We start from the raw sequence: 19,170 nt of genomic DNA on the forward strand, positions 1-19,170 counted from the left end.
TTCTGGTGTTTGTTCTTGAGATCATACATGTTAAACATGCAACTCTTCCCCGTTTTCCCTTTGCTTTTTGAGGAAAAACTACAGTTGATGTCAAGCAGAAATATCACTGCTTACCTCCCTGTGCTCAACAGAAACAAGTGGGGCACCTTACTCCTAAAAGAGTATGGGGGAAATAGGGGTGAGATAAAGTCCGTAAGCAAGGTGCAAGAAACCACCTAAAAGATAGGGCATTTATAGAAGGAAACTGTTGTAGACCATCACGAACACCAACACAGACAGCAACAAGGCTCCAGTGGACTAAAGCACAGTTTCCATGGACTGTGGCTGATTGGATAACAGTGATATTCCGTGATCAGCCCAGGATCTGTATTGGTCACGGAGGGGTGTCATCACAGCGAACCACATAAAGATACCTGCATGAAGCAAACAAGTACATTTCAGCAGTCAGTGGACAATGCAATTTAAGACACTTCACTTTCCATCAATCTAAAGTAGCTTTGTTGATAGTTTCTACAGAGAAGGCCGATCCTCTCATAGCAATGACCAGCAAACAGTCCAGGATCCAATCAAACTGAATATTTATGATAGAAATAGAAAAAAAAGATGCATGTTAAGGTTTCACAATACAAAGCTAATCTAGAACTGCTAACAGAACTAACTGGTGCCTGATTGGTGGAAATTTCTTTTATATAAACTATTGGTTCCTCTGTTTTATCTGTGAAAGGTTTCAGTAAATTACATTCTGGGTCCTTCCAGCAGTGATCTAAACTGACTCCATGGCTGGTTTTCAGAACCAAAATATATGAACAACGCATGACACAAATGAATGTAGTGGAATATCTGATAGATTTACCATACAGTTTGCATGAATACACTTGAGTTTGTAGTCACATGTTGCAGTGTTTATTTGGCATTCATCATACAGATAAAACTACAACATTTTCTGAAGAAGTTTTGACACGATGTCATGTTTTAATAACAACCATATACAGGAGATCTGGAATCTTAAGAAACCCATTAACAGAATAAAACAAAAAGCAGGGTCTGTTCATCTTCAACTCTCTAAGACAAGGCTGAGCGTTTAAATAACATTCTACAGGCCCAGCAGTAGATCAAGAAGCAGTGTTACAAACTGTAGAATTGTATAAATGAATGCTTAGAAAAATCCAGAGAATGTGCAGTTTTGTCCTCTATTAAATAATTTGTAAACCTGCTTCTTGAATTAATCATGTGAGGTAAATCCAAAAGGACCAGGGCCCTCCTTTTCTTCAGCTCGACTTGAACAGTGGGATGTTTTTAAGCATCGATTTTCCTCTGATCGCAGCCTTCCCACCACATTTACATTAGTTACGTCACATAATATGGCAGAAGATCTAATTCCAGGTGACAGCATGAACAGCTCATTACATTTGCTTACTTCATGTTTGAGCTGAGGTATTTTCATCTACTTGTAGAAAGAATGCATTTAGGAGCTATGAGTTAAAGGAATACTTTAACGTTTAAATCAAACTTGAATAATAGTGTAAATCAGGGGAAAAAAAAAACTCAACATAAGAGCTTCAAAAACACCTGAACATGCAAAAAAGGAAATGGCATCAATATTTATATATATACATATTTTAACACATTGTTACCCCAGATGTAGCACTCTGCCTTACAAAAGTATTCACACCCCCGTGTTTCCATATTTTGCCACGTTACAACAAATGTTCATCTATTTTATGTGATAGACCAACACAAAATATATATATTTTTATTAAAATATGAAAAAAGTATTGTGCATTTTTTCAGCCCCTTTATTCGGATACTCCTGAATATAATCCATTGCGACCATTTCATCTGGTTATAAATGCAGCTGTTCTGTCAGGGCCAGAGGTTTGCTAGAGAACACTGAAGGGAAAAACAGCATCATGAACACCAAGGAATATGTTAATCTAGCCTTTATAGAAGAGTGGTAAGAAAAAAGCCATTATTGAAAGGAAACCACAAGAAGTCCCATTTGTGTTGTGCCACAAGTAATGTAGGAGACACAGCTAGATGTGGAAATGGGTGTCCTGGTCAGATGAGACCAAAATTGGCCAGTGTCTGGCTGCAGCCTTCAATGCTCTGATTTAAAGTAAAATTCTGACCAGAGTCCAACTGAGAATCTGTAGCAGCACTCCGTCCAACACATCTGAGCCTGAGCTAGTTTACAAAGATGAATGGGCAAAAAATGTTTCTAGATGTATCAAGCTGAAGGACACGTTCCCCAAAAGACTAGCAGCAGCCATTTTTATTTTAAATGTGACGATATTGTAATGTTTTCCTTTCACCTCACAAACATCTGCTTCATTGTGTTGATCTATCGTAGAAATTTACAAATAATTACATTAAAGTTTGGATTTGTAATGCAACAAAATGTCAATGGTTGTGAATACTTTTGCAAGGCATTTTATGAAGGGACGTAAACTTTTTTTTTTTTTAACAGGTAAAATCTTTTGATCTCCTAATTTTTATTTATTTGTCATTAAGTCCAAATTCCATGTCGGCCTTATACATCTTATTCAAAAAACGGTATCCAAACAAAGCAGAGTAAACAATACAGAGACAAAACTCATTTTCAAAAGGACAACAAATACAAGACAGTGAGCTCCTGAGCCACAGGGAGCCCTAAATTCATCGTCCTCGATATCAAGGCAGTTGTCAAAAAGAAGGCGGTTTCTGGTGAACAAATCTTCCAGAGGTTCATGTTTAGGAAATATCGGACTAAAGCATTCTGATGTCTGATGAGGTATTAGTCTGTTCCCACTGGAGCCTTTTAACTTTAGTATTCTTCAACGATAGCAACAGTGAGCCCAGTGCACCAGTCGCTTCTCTCCTCCTCTGGTTTGTGTTTATTTTGACAACAATCTGAGGACAACATAATAAACTTTGGTCTTATTTCATCTCGTTTCTTCTTCTGCAGCGCTGACAAAAAGCAGTGAATTAAAAGGTTTAAGCAGCTCTGCTCTGTCTTAGTTAAACCCGTTCCCGGGTCATGATGCACAGTACCGAGTGTAGAGGAAAAATGGTTCCGCGCGTGCTCAGTGACAGGACAGTTTTGTCCTCTACATGAAACTGTAGCAGGGTGCTGTTGCCCTCTACACGAGGCTGAGTTTAGTCAATATGACATGCAGGCGGTGACATGACTGACTGTAGTGGCCATACTGGACCCCAGCGTGAGGAGCTGGTTTCTGGCACCAGACAGACTGGGTTGGCAAGAAAACGGCACCAGCCTGGCACGAGCTACTCTCTTCTCTGGAGGCCCGGGTAGGGGGGCTGGAGCCTGTTTCATGAGGGGGGATTGAGAGGTTACAGTACAGCACGTATGACAGCCAGCTGGCACTGCAGCTTGACAACCACACAGATGGATAGTGATGAGTCAGGAGGTTTCCTGTGGGTCCTTGTCGTCACTAATCCCAGACGGAGACCTCGTCCGTCACAGAGCTACTGTCCCGGGACATACGGCCAGCTGATGGAGCTTCCGGAGAGCTGCATGTCACGGATCAGCGTCTCGATAGGGGTCTTTCCGACCAGGCGCATGAAAAAGAGCTGGGAGATAAGGTTGGCGGGGACGGCGCGCAGGGCGGGTAGGCGCAGGAGCAGGCGGCCGAAGCGCTGTGGCTGACTTGGGTACTGCATCCGCTCGTACTCCGTCAGAGCCACCTGAGCCTTCTCCTGCAGGGACTCCACGTGGACCGGGTCTGTTAGACCACAGGCATCTGAGAGGGAGGAGGAGGGAGAGGCAGTTATTTAATAGTGTGGAAAGGTTACATAAAGAGTTATGATGAACCGAGAGAAAGGCTGAAATACCAGTAAATGAGGACATCTAAAACCTAACCTCATCAGTCTGTCCTCCACGGAGAATATAATCAACCCTTTGTACCCAAACAAAAACCTTTATTTAAAAACAGTTTCGTCAACACGCCAAGAGATGGCACTGTAGCAGATAATGTCAATAATTAATATTTATTTTATTGCAAAGCATGTAGTGCCCCATCCTTGCAGCAGCACTCACTGACACTTTTCTCCAGTAAGATGCTTCCTCTACATCCCTACTCATGCAAAACCAAAGAGGAAGTGACAAACCTGCAAGCTCTATTCAAATCAATTCAGTTTCTTTATATAGCAACTCATTTACAACACGCCATCTCAAGGCACTTTAAATTAAAGAAAAAAAGTCAATTTAAAGTAAATCTATTCCAATTGATCATAGAAACAAGGCAGTCAAGTTCAGTTTATTATTAAGATTGGTTAAAATGTTTTCCATCTAAGGAAACCCAACAGATTGCAGCAATTATGAACTCTAAGGCAGTTGTGTCCAAATGTTTTTGTCATGTGGACCAAAAACCATCAAGTCAAAGGTACTCATGGTCCAAAAAACAAAAATCACAAAAACTTATATTGTGATTTTTTTACCTGCTCAACAGTTAGCTAAGCATGCAATATTTTTAAATAAGTAAAGTAGCTAGATTTCTTTTGCTGTGTTTTACCAAGTTTAATAAATGAATTGAAAGCAGATTTGGGTGTGCCAAGGTCTCTGGATAGATCTGGTCTTATTTACTATAAAATTAATGAGAAGACAAAAAGTATGGTTATTAAAAGATGAATATTTTGCATTGTGCCTAACATTTAGAAAAATAAAATAAAAAGTCTCCACCTGCATCTACCATGACTTAATTTGCATCATTCTTAAAATGCAGTTGTGGGCAGCTTTAAATGAGTCCAGGGGCCTCAACCCACATCACCTCTGGTCTAAGGGGGAATAAGAGATTGTGGAACGAGTCTGACGTAGTGACATCATTCAGGTCAAAGAGCAACATCACAGTAAGCAGATTGAGAGAGAGCAGAGATAAATCAGTATGTCTGCCTGATGTTATTTGGTGATGGCTACCTTTTAAACCGTAAACTGGATGCAAAGTTTAAACTTGTGCCATTGGAAGTTTCAGATCAGTGGTTGTACTTTAACATATCTTCACATGTCCATTCACAGAGCAAGAAAATGAAACCTCAGGAGAGAATCTCTTACAAGTAGCTGGCTTTAGGCTGTGTGAACAACAACAATCACCTGGTGAGAACAGTGCGATGGCCTTGAGGCAGCTGTACTCGGCAGAGTCCACCTGCAGTCTCATCAGCTTCTCCACCTGGTCCTGGAACATCCTCACCTGGTCCATGAAGGACACCACGCGCTCAGCGGACATAGGCGAAGAGTGGAAGCCCGCTGCTGCCAGCAGGGGTGCCATGTGCAGTGGCAGAGACGACTGGGCCGCGTTGAGGATAAAAAGCTCGCTCCAGCTCAGCCTCAGCAGCGCCACCTATGGATTAGAAGAAAGTTAACTGATGCAGCATGGTTTTCCTCTTTGTTTCAATGTGACAGCCACTTGTTTATAAGTTTTAAAGGAACAAGCTTTAAGGAATACATTAAAGCCTTTAAAGCCTTAGCTACTCTTCAATGTTTTTATCTCGTGTTCATCAGATCTAAAATGTCCTTTTATGTTAAAAGGAGATATAATGTGCTAACCTGGTCTGACACAGGCAGCTCGGGGAAATATGGAATATTTCTGGCCCACTCCACCGTGCTGAAGAGCAACCGGGCAGCCAGCTCACAGATGTTATCTATGCCCATGGCATTGTCCGGACCGGCCTGCTGGTTGTACTGGTGTCCATATCGACTGTTGGGGTAAGGCTCGGCTCTTAACAGCTGGGATATGAGCTCAGACACTGGCTGACCCCCGCTGCCACCACCTCCTCCTCCGTTGTTGTTATTGTAGAACTCGCTGCCGCCGATGCCACTGGTGCCACCTATGGGTGTGATGGAGGGACTGAGGCTTGGCTGAGGTGGGATACGCCCGCGTTGAACTGCTGTAGTTTGGATGGGGGACAAAGGGGGAAAAGGGGTTGATGGCAGACCGGAAGAAAGAGGAGTTGGACAGGGGAATAAAATCGGAGGGGGGAAGCAGAGAAAGATTTGGAGGGTGAAACAGGAAGCAGGATTTGGGGAAGGGTTGAGAAAAAACAAAATGTTAAGAGTTGAATTATGTCACTTATCAGCAAACAGGCGTAGGGCAATCAAGATGCTCTTCCTGGAGATCAAAATGAGGCATGTCTGAAACCAGACTGGTTCTTTTAATGAAAGCTTGAAGCATCAACAACAAACTTCATGTGTTTGTGCTTAAACAATGTATTGTAAAAGATAAAAACTTTATTATTATACACAATATCAGTAAATATAATATTGGATATTGCTATCAGCCCAAGTTTTCATATCGGTCCAACCCTTTACAAATCTGAGCAAAACAGTTTTAAAAAATCGTTATACATTCTGTCTAAGCTCCAATGTCGTTGGTGTCAGAGAAGGAACGTTTTCTATGACACCAAAGCTGAGAAGGGAGGGTGGATTACTGACGTTCAGGGATACGAGTTCATGGGGCAAGCTTAGGCAAGCACAAGCTCATCCTAGAGCGAGCCACAGAATCCTAAATAAGTACCCTGCAGAGACGCTGACCCCTGACCTCCCTATGGAGGTGGTGCAGCAAAGAGAATTTTTCCACAGGGAGCTGTAATGTGTCTCATTAGCATGCTCTATGATCTGTGATTATGAAGAAAGAAACAACTAACACCCAGAGAGCGTGGGTGTGTGCCAAACCACTATGAGGAAAACTAAGACATGGTCAGTACGATGGCGTTATATATCAGGACATAACAAAACTGATCTGGTCTTTAACCTGCTCTCAAACTGCTGAATGTGAGGTGTGCAAAAACAACACATTCCATACTGCCAATATTTCCTAAAGAAAAACAAAGACGACATAGAATGGCTGTGAGTGTAATCACAAGATTTGTAACTGAAAGTAGCAGCCAGGGTCTCCTGATTTAATGTACTTGATTATGTGAGACCACCTCTATAAAAGCAGGATTTTTGTTCGCCTGAAGCATATAGATGCATGTTAAACGTAATTCCTGAAGCCCATACATCTAGAAAGGTCTTTTTCAAACTATTATCGTTTATAACTGTACACTAGGAAAGATTATTTACAAATGGTAACCATTCAAGACAGGTAAATTTTCCCTGAGAGGATATCCCAGCAAATTCACAGCAGCACCAGGCTATGCAATCTTCAAAGCAACTGCAAAAACCCAAAGGTTCCATCTTAGATTCTACAGGCCCAGGTTAGCTTGCTATATGTTAAAACAGGGGTTCTCAAATATTTCACCCTGTGACCCCCAAAATTACAGCACCAGAGACTGGGCCCCCATGAAAATACATAATAATTTGATTACACATTAAATTATTTAACAGGGCATTTATTGGTATATTTAATTATTTCATGATAAATTTGTCCCTTTTGGCCCTCCATACCCTCAGCGGTCACATTACAACGATTGTGCAAATCATCTCGTGACTTCTCCCACTTGGTGTTTTGCAGGTTTTGACTAGAAAACAACATGAAAAAGTGTTGCGTGTTTTCTAAGGATCACAATCTTTCCACCACTCGTTCTGAGCTTTAGCATCCCATCCACTACAAATATACACCAAGCATGGGCCATGAGGGCAGTAAAATTCTATCCAGCATAGACCCGTCAAGTTTTCTCTAAACAATTCAGCCAAGCACAGCATACCAATTATACACTATTTGGAAAATTCACATGTGTATTTTTAAATGTATTTAGGTTCATAAATGTAGTTTTACTTGTAGAGTACAAGCTTAATTACCAAACAGAGTCTCCAGAATGGACAAAATGGATCCTTTCTGATTAATTCATCAAGTTAAATGTTTTTGCAGCTTAACACATTCAGTCATGGAGACAGCCACTAGATTAAGCGATTTTATCCACATCCTGCCCTCTTATTCATGCCAGACCATACAGGTCTGTGTGGCATTTTTCCCACCCTTTACAAGACAAGGTGCTGGATGAGTAAAGGTACCTTCCCATTTTATGTTCTAAAAGCAGCTTCTATAAGTGATGAGTTGTTTCCAGTATGACACCTAAATAGTAATCCCAATTCGCCCCATCCGGACTCCTCTTTTCCTGAAGATCAGAATGGATGGGAGCTAGCCAGCGGTACCGGGTAGTTACCTTCTTTTCTCATGCCGACACGGAAACATTTCTTCAAACGGCAGTACTGGCACTGGTTCCTGTGGTGCTGGTCAATTTGACACTCCCTGTTGGACCTGAGAACCAGAAGAAAAATGAACACGATAAATGTGGATCCTGGTATATCAAAGATGTACAATGGCAACAAATTTTTACTACTTCATGTAATGAGACAGCACGCTTTGAAGAAGGATTTCCCCATCCACTGTTACCCAGTGTAACCTGGAACACATCAACTCTGCCAAACAATGCGTCAGAATGTCACCTGGTTTCCACGCAGAAGGAAATCCTACACATTTCTGGATTATCCAGTTGAAGCCAGGCCAAAATTAACATACCTGATAAAGGTCAAAAATGTGAAATGTCATTTCACACTGATGTCCAATATATTACAGAAGAATGTAGCTTCTTAGCAGGACTTGCAGAAGAAGTAGAACTTGACTGCATGCTGTGGAGGTAGTTCAGTCATTTGATTCGGTTGTGTTAGACCAGGGACACATCTAGAAGTTGCATGGCACCAACTTCTGTGGACCGGAGCTTGAAACCACAGCTCTGAGGTGTAATGCTTGAACATTTTTCCTCAGCTGTGTGGAGAACAGAGTAACGCAATACTGCTCTGTCCCCCACATGTTGTGGCACACTGCCAGTCAGCTGGCTGAAAAAGGCTACCATGCTTTTCCTTATATGGAAGATGAATTTACCTGTATAAAAATATTTCTGAAGAGAGTCAATGTGTGGAAACTAAAAGACGTTCTTGAAAGTAAAGCTGACAGTGCTAGCACGTGTTGTAAGGCAGCCATATTCAGACTGGAAACACAAGTAGAGAACACAGCAAATTAGCCAATATTATGAGCTTGTTTTACTTGTGTTACTCTATGAAGAGCACCAAGGAGATAACAGGTGTTCATTTTTTTTGCTTTGCTTTAGTCTGTGTATGAAAATTAAAACAGCTGTAATGGTACAGATGTGAACATGACTATATATCAAAACGGTAAATTATTTTAGCAGAAGAATAGTAATAATATGTTTCAATTGAAATTTCATCATGTCATATATTTTATATTGATTTTCTGTTTAAATACTGTGATAGTGTTGTTTTTACTCAAGGTTATATTGTGAAAACTTCATCTATCAGCCATGCAAGGTACCAAGATAAGCGGCTGTGAGATACCTGGTTTCTGTACCTAAAGATCTCCTGACGTTGACACAGGCTGTACACTCAACATGTATTCATTCTCCGGCAAGCCATACGGAAAAAAAACATCCAGTTCACCATAACTCAATATGTTAAACAGGATCATGTGTAGAAATTATGACCTTTTGTCCCAAATGTGTTTCATTCATCTTGAAAACATGCTGTACTTTTCAACATGATATAAGAACCACCCGCAAGACTACTGCTACAAACGCATGCCACTTCCACTGTAGTTTTCATGCCAGTGTGCAGTATGCATAAAGGCTGCAAGTGTCTACAGCCTGAAACCAACACTTCTGTCACAGTCAGATTCATTATTAATTCATTATCAAAGCAGTTTTTCCATTTAACAGAATGTAGCTCCATGTTGTCCTTTCCTAGTAAATGACTGAGTCATAAACTACCACAGTTACACATCCAAAGTGTTCTACAATCTTCAAGTTGTCAAATAAAGCTGAAACTAATAATGCCAAGAAAAATAAAACCATCCTAGTCCACTTTCATACACATTACCCGAGACTTTTTCAGCTTTGGGGTGTAAGGCGATAAAGCTAATCATTAGATGCACCCTTAAGGTCAAGACCAAAATGATGCTCTGAACTGGAACATTGTGAGCACCCGCTGAGTTTCTATTCTCCATTGGAAAAAAATGAATAGTTAAAGGGCAAAGTAACAAATTCCCTGCAGCTGAAGGTGACCTTTTTCTTCCCTTTCCTTTTCTCTGACTAACACGTCCAAAAACAATGTGGCTGTGCAGAGACTTTCTTAAATATCCAACACATATTAATTAATCCTGTATATTCTTTAGATCCAGTGGCTGACCTTAAAAATCTTCATCTAATTTTCTAACATGATGGTAGACAGCTGAGTCAACCCCTGGCAAAAATATGGAAATCACTACTCTTGGCAGAATGTTTGGGCAGCTGCTATAGAAAAAAAAGAAGACAAATAATAACACATATCACAAAACTGTTATTAATAGCATATTATATTCAAACAGTGTAAAGCAAAACATTGAGGAAAATACTCTAAATTTCTTTTAATAAATGCTTGGACTGTTTAAGTTCCAGCTTTTTGGTGGCATTCGCCAAACCCTGCTTTTGGTTGATGGAGTGAGGAAATTGTGTCTGTATTTCCTGTAGTGCTAATGACTACCTCTGCCCTACTCCTTTACCTGAGATCCAGTCCCATATTGTCACCGTCTGTGGAAATCTGTGTCTTCTTTATACGTTTCACTGGGATGCCATCCATTTTAACACCTCTTTGACCAACACAGACTGGCAATTACTCCCTGAATTTAGTTTTTATCCAGTGGTTTTGTGTGTTTTCTTCTGCCAATTTCTTACAGTTCAGTTACAAAACACTGACATCTTTATCCACACTGTGGATTTCCCTTCTTGTATTTCTGATTTTAATCAACTTAAAAAAGGTGAGCGTAAGGAAAAATGTTTCTATCCTGATATCTGGCTGGCTCAAAGTGCATGTTAATGAGTTACTTCATGTTATGTTTTTCAAAGCCAGAAAGTTTCACCATTAAATTCAAGGATTTTGTGCCAAATGTATCAGGATGTTATTAGTGATTTCCTTGAGCAAGTCAGTATCAATAAGAAACAATACAACTCCCATGATGCCTCATGTCACCTGCATGTGTAGCTGAGATTACGCCTGACGCTCCTCTTGAAGAAGCTCTTGCAGCCCTCGCAGGTGAACACGCCGTAGTGTTTCCCGCTGGACTTGTCCCCGCACACCACGCAGTCCACTACGCAGGCCTTGTCCTCGTCCCCGGCCTCCATGTCGCTGCCCCCCGCTTGCGGAGAGCCGTCCTCCTCCTCCCCCCGCAGGTAGCCCTTGTCCCCCAGCCCGTTGGTGCCCCCGTTGGGATCTCCCCAGCCCCCACTCACCATGGCCATCGCTTGGTTACCGAGTCAGCGCGGAAGAAAATAGGGCCAGGCAGCCGAGGTTTCTGGATGCGGTCATAAAAGCCCAGAGTCAGGACGGTGGTGTGTGTGTGTTTTCTCCTCTTTCCCCACACTTGTTTAACCTCTTCAGCTACTCTCTGTCTGCATTAGATGATTAATTCAAGCCAAATATGAGCAGAGCTAGTGAAAGGTCTGCAAGCTAAATAAGCAGTGCGGCCAACGGGACAGACCGTTCAAGCAGCAAAACTGAGGCCGTTTGATAGTAAAAAACAAACAACAAAAAAAAACAGTAGCTTAGTCTCCGCCCCCTCCACTTTGACCTGGAAACAGTGTGGAGCCACTGGGGCAACTTTTAGGTTGGCATTCCTTTGGATTTGAATGTCTCTGTTGTCCTTCGGTTCGGCGTCTTTGTGTTGTTATGTCAGAAAGAAGCAACACTGCAGTCCAACAACCTTTAACAGAAGATGCAGAGTTTAGAACAAAGAGCGCAGAGAGACAAGCAGGTTAACAGGCTGAGAAGTCAACTGTTGTTCTGTCTCACCAGCAGTAATGGCTGAAAAACGACCTCAGCGCAGCTCGCCTTAACATGCCTGGGGAGCATTTGACCGCCCCTCTTAAAGCAGCCCACACCACATACAAACATCGGTGTTCTGCATTATTCTAAACATAAATTATGCGATCTTACCTCAATACAAATAGTGAGCCGAAGGTGTTTGGCTTTTCTAGCTGAAGAACAAGAAAGCCGCTTTTTATTTAATCGCGTTAGATCCTCTATCCATCCAGTGAGACCGAGAGCACTGCTCTCCTGTTCCGCTGCGATCCACTTTGAAGCACAAGCAGCATTGTGAGGATATTGCACACACACACTCGCAAACGTCACTGTTCGTCTGATCGCGGGCTCCTATCTCCTCTTTTTCCCTTGTCTCAGCGACACCGGCTGCAGATGATGCAGCGGCGGATGAAGGCGACGCGGACCGCCCGCGGCTTGCGCTCGCATCCAAAACACTCAATCAGATCACGCACACCAGGAAGTGCACCCGTTCCCCTTGCTGCTGCCTAGGTCGGCTCGGCTCTGACGGGATCCTCTGGGCTATGTCCTTCCTCACAAAGAAAAATAAACAAAATCAGGTTAAAGGAGAGCCTCTTGCTCAGCTCTAATTCCTCTGGATGCTCTCCAGGCACCCATGCAGACTTCCCCCTCAGTCCTTTGTCAGTGCTTGTCCACCAAGAACTAATGACTTGCGGCCTAGTCGTGCATGCTGTTTTTCCTCTGTGTGTAGGTGCGTGTGAAGCCTTTTTCCCGAGGCGGAGGGGGGTTTCAAGAAATGGGTTCTCCTCTCCCCCTCTGCCTCTCTCTGGTGCCCAAATCAGATTATGATTTGAAATACCCCAGAAGCAAAACTCTGTTTGGGTTTCACTGCATTTAACCTCCCTCTTCTTCTCACTCCTTTTTCTCCTCTGTGTGTTTTCCTCCAATCTATTTGTGTGTTGGAGAGGGATCCAGCAATTAGAGGCAAAAGGAGGGTGCATGTGTGTATGCAGAGGGGGAGGGGGCAGTATATGTGTTTGTGTGTGTGCTCCCAGGGATTTGACACTGCTATTCAAGCCCTGTGGTTGCCATGGTGCTGGCTGCCTTATATGGCCATCAGAGTCAAAGAGCAAAAGAGAGTGGGCTGTGTGGGTCAGCATACATGCACAAACACACACACAGATGAAGAATGTGGAGGATATCTTTTCTCAGAGTTTCAGAAAGCATGACCCCAAAGGCCCGAGAAACCAGTCCAACAACACCAGATTTCTGCAAAACCCTGCAACGAGAAAACACAACCTCCTGCTGTTTGTCTTCTGGAAAGCAATGAAATGTTGTATGTGAATGCTTCAACATGAGCTACAGTCTAATCAGAAAGGATGCTGAACTTTATTTCTTAACTCCCACGGTGGCATATCATCTGCTGCTTGCAGATGTGTGAGCGGACCGCTTCCCTCCGGCTTGTTATGAGAGAAAACAAAGGTTATCACGTCATGGCCGGCTGCATATCTCTCAAAAGACCCTCTGTCTCAGCACTTCGTGAAGCGCGTGGTGATTTGTGTTTGAGGTGAACCCGAGAGGTCAAGCTGACTTTCACACACTCTTTGCCATGGTAAAAGCCCAGGGTCAAATGCAGATAAAGGGGAGGAGAAGATGCGCAGCAACTCTGGATAAAAGCTTCAAGAGACAAGTGATGAATCTCCTTGTAAATGTACAGCTTATTGGGCTGGAAGAGGAGCCCTCAGATATGGACACATGACAGTGGCAGTACCATGAACAATGCACTATGTGTATATATATATATATATATATATATATATACACATATAAACGATATCAGTCAAATGTCTTTTTAAAAGTACCTCCACCCACAGCCACTTTTAAGGCATTCCTAAATCCAAACCTAGTTTCATCCCCCGCAGAGCACAATGCGAAGAGAATCATTGTCCAATCTATTGGGCTGCTAATAGGTCATCAGGGGGTTGTCTGTGTGTGTTAACTGCAGAAAGTCTGTTTAATTAGGCCTCTGTGCATGCTTTTGTCACTTCTTGTCGTGAAAACATTTAGGGTTGCCAAAGACACAGTAGTTGTAAACGACACACTGTGTGTGTAAGGAGACTGCATATTTTGCAGGACTGTAAATTAGATTTTAAACCAGGAAACAAAACTGGAGATACATTTTGCACATTTTGAGGGGTGCAGATTATTTTGCCCCTTCTGCATTTCATGCTTTACTGATTTTATATATTTTGTTGTTGTTGTACACAACTTATCAGGTACAAGAAAGAGCTGCTTGGCAGCTTAGGAGGGGGATGTTTCATACTACCCATGTGTCAATTAGTACCAGTGTTGGGGCTGTTTTATACGCTGTTTTAAATTTTATGATTTGAAAGCCTATAATCCAGTCAGTTTTAAAAAAGGGGCTATGCAATACCAATAAATATTACTTCCCAGCAGAGAAAGCTTATTTTGATCTGATCAGGTTTAAAACTGGGACAAGAACCACAACCAATGGCAAATGATCCACTTAGAATTTCAGAAAATATACACAAATTAATTATGAGATTTGAGTCTTTTAATGATTATTATTTAACTACCAAGAGAGAAAAAAATTGATGATGCAATGTGTAGGTATATTTGTAAGTAGGTTGGGACAAAATAGGGGACACACATCTGCAAAGGGGCGACTTGACCTGGGGCACATTTAAAGAGAAACTAAGGTTATCTTCCCATTATAGCACTGTTGCTGTCATTGGCCTCATTTTGACTTTGTTAACCTGAACCCTTTATCCTTCATGTTCTCTGTTCATCTGATGTGACTCCACTCATGTCAGAGAGCTACCTGGATGGCTCTGGTTAAAATGTAAATAACATTAGCCAAAATAAGCTCTGCTGTCAGCTAAGACAGTTTAGCAGCTTGAGCTTTGTTTTTTTATGTTTTTTCAGAGAACTGAAACCTCTGAATATGGGTCGCAGGGTTTCTTCCCTGTGCCACTGCTGTGCCCTGATGCTGAGCTTTTTACGGGACCGTGGTATTAATGGTCCTTTCTCATGCCACGACTGGTAGGCTTATAAAGGGTTTGTAGCCTAAATAACTGAGATATTATCGAAACACCAGCAGTTCTGTTGATTGCTTATTTGACACCCCACTGTGTGTCATGGTTACATGTTTATTTTTGCATATGGTAACTGTGATCCAAACACTCAGGACAAGTTTTAATCCCAGGTGGAATGTGTTGTTGTTAGGCTCCTACACTTACACTAGGTCCAAACAGGCCCTAAGGTAAGTTTGCTCAATGACCTGAAAAAAGCTGGGATTATTTCTGCATTTGCATCTATTCAGCAATCACTTCCACCCTAGTTCAGGTAGAGGCAGCAATACAGCTACAGAGATCAGTACAATCTCATCCTTATGTCATCCATTGCAAAACCACAACAAAATAATAGAAGATGGAGAGGTTTTGTTGCTGCTGACTTGATTTATCACTGCTTTGTAAATGGGTTATTTCTACCCTTGCTTAACAAATTTGAAGAGGATTCAAAACACTAATGTTTGAAAAGTAGTCAGATTGTTTGGTGTCTTTGAATATGGTGACTCGTTCAGTTTTCTAAAAATTTTAAACATTGTCACTCAAGGCCCAATTTGAAGCCGAATTACGTTTTCCATTTGATTGATAACATGGAGATGATGAATATAACTCTAGTGCCTTTATGCAGATCACACCATGCTTTACTCAATTACTCTAGCACATGCTACGGATGAGCTTTCCATAGACCTTCATCTTCTTCAGATATCCCATTATGACTTAAAATTGGTTCTTAATATGAAGAAAACTAAATGAATGTTGTATTACAGAAATCACACCCAGATCAAAATATTAATATTTCTACCCGAGGGATGTAGAAAAACCCAATATCTCAATATCTTCTCATTACCAGTACAATATCAATACATTTCTTACATATTTGTTGTAGCATATCATATAAATTATAAAATTCTGGTTTTGACTTTTAGAGCACTGCACGGGCAGGGTCCACCCAATATTTGTGACTTGATTTAGTCTTACACTCAGCCCATAGGCTGAGATCCTCATAGCAGAATCTTCTGATGGCCCCTCACACTCGCTTTAGGATCCGAGGAGGCAGATCCTTCCAAGCTTGCTATCACTGTACTCTGTCGATGCTTTTAAAAAGCAGCACTAGACCTCCCAGAGCCGTCAATTTGACGGTTTTGAAAGTTTGACATGCCATAACTCTGGTTTATTAAAATTGTTATTATAATAGTTTTGTAAACCGACTTGACCCACATGCAGGAAATGCTCAGGAGAAACAGGAAAGTTTGTAAATAAGTTTATTGGATACAGGAATACTGGATGCTCTGGTACGTGGCGGGGCTGTGAAGAAGAAGCGAGCAGTAAGTAGGAGTGAAACTAAGAATGAATTAATGAATAAGTATTTCCTTACTAGGCTGGGTGAGTTCTCCGCCAGGAGGAGAGGGATACAGACTGACCGGAATGAGCACACAGTGCGGTGAGTACGAAGGCTCCAAACCAGGAGTGTGCAACAGTGAGTGGTATTACGGTGCCGGAACTGGGTCGCTTGAGAACGGTGGAGAGGATGGACAGGTTCGGTGGAATCGATGTGAGGCAGGAGACACTTGGCAGCAGCCAGCAAGGTCAGTCCAGTAGAACAATGACAACGTGGCATCTGAAGCTCAGGTACTCCAAAGGTCCGAGACAAACTGGGCTTAACAAAGCAGTTCGACAATCCAGCCTGGGTAGTATCCAGGTAGCCTCGATCTAGCATACAAGAAGACAAAGACTGGTTAGCAAAAGTCAAACGAGAAATACTTAACTATATGTGAGAAGGCTGGAGCTCTACCACTGAAGGCTAACACTCGAGCGGTGAGATGCGGGCTACCTGCTGCTTAAATACACCAAAGCTCATCAGTGAAGATAGGGAAAACCTGTCACCTCCACCAGCACTCTAGCACCTACTAAAAACCAAGCACACACACACACACACATACAAAACCAAGCCGTTTGCCCACCACGACACTTATCTTCCTGGCATCCTGACTTTTTCTAAACCTGTGTTTATTCCTATGTCTCTATTTAAAAAAAATAATGAAGTAAATAAAAGATCTAAGTATTTCTACCTCTAACTACCACAGCCGCTATTTTGACGGCCCTATCATTTACATTGATATTTTCGCGGCTGAGTATACATGTGAGCATTGCCTAGCAACCGCCACTCTAGAACGCAGTCTGATGGTGCGTTCACACCGAATGCGGATTCTGCGAATATTTCGCGTCATTTGTGTGCTTTTGTCCACTTGACATTCCGTGTGAATGGCAACAAGCGGCGACGCTTCGCCGCGTCATCAAATAGGAGGAGCTTCTATCTGCTGCTTGCTGGTTTCAACTGAACATGGCGGACATGGATTTCACGGACCTAATTACGGTGTTTTGCCTGTGGAGAGCCGAAAAACGCCGCCGATGTCGACGTTCCTGGGTTCACGAGATTTTTCAGGGACAGGAACAGTTCGGAGAGTACCACCACCTACTCCAGGAGCTGCGTCTGGATGTCGGTCGATTTCAGCGGTACTTCCGTCTATCCAGGACCCAGTTCGAAGATCTGCTGTCCTGCGCTGGGAGACGAATCGGCCTCCGGGACACCAACTACCGGCGCTGTATCCCCGCTGCTGAACGCCTGTCCATCTGTCTTCGGTGAGTAAATAAATCTCAGCTCAATAAAAAAAACAGCCGATTCTTAATGTCCACATCTCCTAAATATAAAATATTTGAGCCTAAATATAACCAGGCCAGGTCCTTTCTGTACTTGTCTCCAGTAAAAGTAATTAGTTGAGTCATACAACTCTGGCTTGCCGCACACCGCCACTATGATCTGGTCCTCCATCTTCACGGACAACCACTTCTTCTCCGGTGCGGTCTTTCACCCTATGTCATAGCCACATCCAGTCCCTGATTGGTTGACGCGACGCGTATTTAGGAAAAAGTTAAGATTTTTTAACTCGTCCATCGCGCCGCTCCGCTCCCGCTTCGCTCGGCACGCCTTCCGCACTGCATCCTTCGTCTTTTTCGCACCGCCTCGCGTCGCTCCGCTTCTGAATGCGCCTCTACATAGGGATAACATGTAAATCGGCCACTCCTATTGCAGAATCCGCGTTCGGTGTGAACGCACCATGAGAAGGAGATTGTTGGCATCCTACAAATGGCTTCCAGAAGGATATTTTCTGCTCAAGAGGCATTGGAAATGCTTCAAAAATTACATGATTGTGATTCTGGGGTCGAGAGGGATTCTGACGGCTCTAGGTCAGCATTCAGTTCCAGTGACAGCAGGTCAGAGAGTGAGCCTCCCCTGGCTAAAAAACACGAGTCGTCCCATTAGCAGGAGCTTGTGGCGCATTATTTCAAGGTAGTAAAAGACTAGCCTATGTAACAATTTTATCATTTTAGGCTATAGTTTACAGATTAGCAAACTAATAATATATAAACTACAGCAACAGTGCCACAATCAGCTCAGGTTCAGAGAAAGGGAGACGAGCCAGGTGCCCAGTGCCCAGCTATAAACCCAGCAAACCAGCTCACTAGCAGGAGAGAAACTAAAAAACAAGGTACTAATAATGGAAAAATAAATAAACAATAAGTTAGGTCATAGATATAGTAGCCCAGTGACAACAATCTATTCTGCGCTTTACAGCGTTTTCATCGCAAGACGAGCGCACAGCTGGGAAGGAGGAGGAGATTGGAAAGGATGGGACTGTGTGGACAGTGGTAGGGGAGGAAGAAAGTAGAGGGAGGCGTCCGAGCCAGAACGCGTTGACAGAGCGCCTGATCCAAGATGCCCATACCGTGTTCCTCTGCTTGGTGGATGCCGAAATGCTTATCCACGTTCAGGGCAGCAGTGTAGCTGAGGCCCGCAGTGTTTTAGGAGATGATTTTTCCTCGGACATGAGTGTGGATGAGCTGAAGGCATTTTTAGCACTAGTTTATGTCTGCGAAGTGAAAGGGGTGCGTAACATGGAGCTGTCCAGCTTTTGGTCCGATTAGTAAAGCTTTTTTTTTTAAATGTAGCCACTACTCTGTATTATTTTTCAGTTTTTTCAGTACTATTTATAAATAATAATAAAACATAATAGATTTTGATCAAATACTATTATCAATTCTTGTCAAAACCATAATTTTATACCGTGCAAGAAAACCTGTAGCATTCTGACCGCACGTAGTGCGATGACGTCATCACCGCCCTGGCATCCAGAATGCCCGCCGTCAAATTGACAGGCTTGGGAGTTCTAGTAGTGTTAGAATTCTGGGAGTTCTAGTGTTAAGACATTCTGTGTTTAACAATTCAATTCAATTCAAATTCAAAAATACTTTATTAATCCCAAA

The 19,170-nt window shown here is 42.5% G+C and overlaps 2 protein-coding genes across 4 annotated transcripts in view; one reads left to right on the forward strand and one right to left on the reverse strand.

The window, feature by feature from the left end:
• LOC124870637 overlaps positions 1-4,973 on the forward strand; it is a 59,431-nt gene extending 54,458 nt beyond the window's left edge. Inside the window, 1 exon segment of the mRNA XM_047369454.1 lies at positions 4,722-4,973. Coding sequence (XP_047225410.1) covers positions 4,722-4,787 — 66 coding nt within the window. The 3' untranslated portion in view covers positions 4,788-4,973.
• On the reverse strand, positions 881-12,690 carry nr2f6a (nuclear receptor subfamily 2, group F, member 6a). 3 transcript variants are annotated; one of them, XM_047369453.1, is made up of 6 exons: positions 11,915-12,690; positions 10,952-11,681; positions 8,098-8,192; positions 5,540-5,877; positions 5,087-5,333; positions 881-3,740 (listed from the first exon to the last, which is right to left on the reverse strand). In XM_047369453.1, the coding sequence occupies exons 2-6, from the start codon at positions 11,218-11,220 to the stop codon at positions 3,466-3,468; spliced, it is 1,224 nt and encodes a 407-aa protein (XP_047225409.1). In that variant the 5' UTR covers positions 11,221-11,681; positions 11,915-12,690; the 3' UTR covers positions 881-3,465. The 3 variants fall into 3 exon arrangements, with proteins under 3 accessions (XP_047225409.1, XP_047225407.1, XP_047225408.1); XM_047369451.1 differs by having other exon boundaries at positions 5,540-5,880; positions 11,915-12,689; XM_047369452.1 differs by lacking the exon at positions 11,915-12,690 and adding an exon at positions 11,771-11,881 and having other exon boundaries at positions 5,540-5,880.
• Between the last annotated feature and the right edge of the window lie 6,480 nt (positions 12,691-19,170).

The sequence above is a fragment of the Girardinichthys multiradiatus genome, chromosome 6, assembly GCF_021462225.1.
Source record: "Girardinichthys multiradiatus isolate DD_20200921_A chromosome 6, DD_fGirMul_XY1, whole genome shotgun sequence".
Taxonomy (NCBI): Eukaryota; Metazoa; Chordata; class Actinopteri; order Cyprinodontiformes; family Goodeidae; genus Girardinichthys; species Girardinichthys multiradiatus.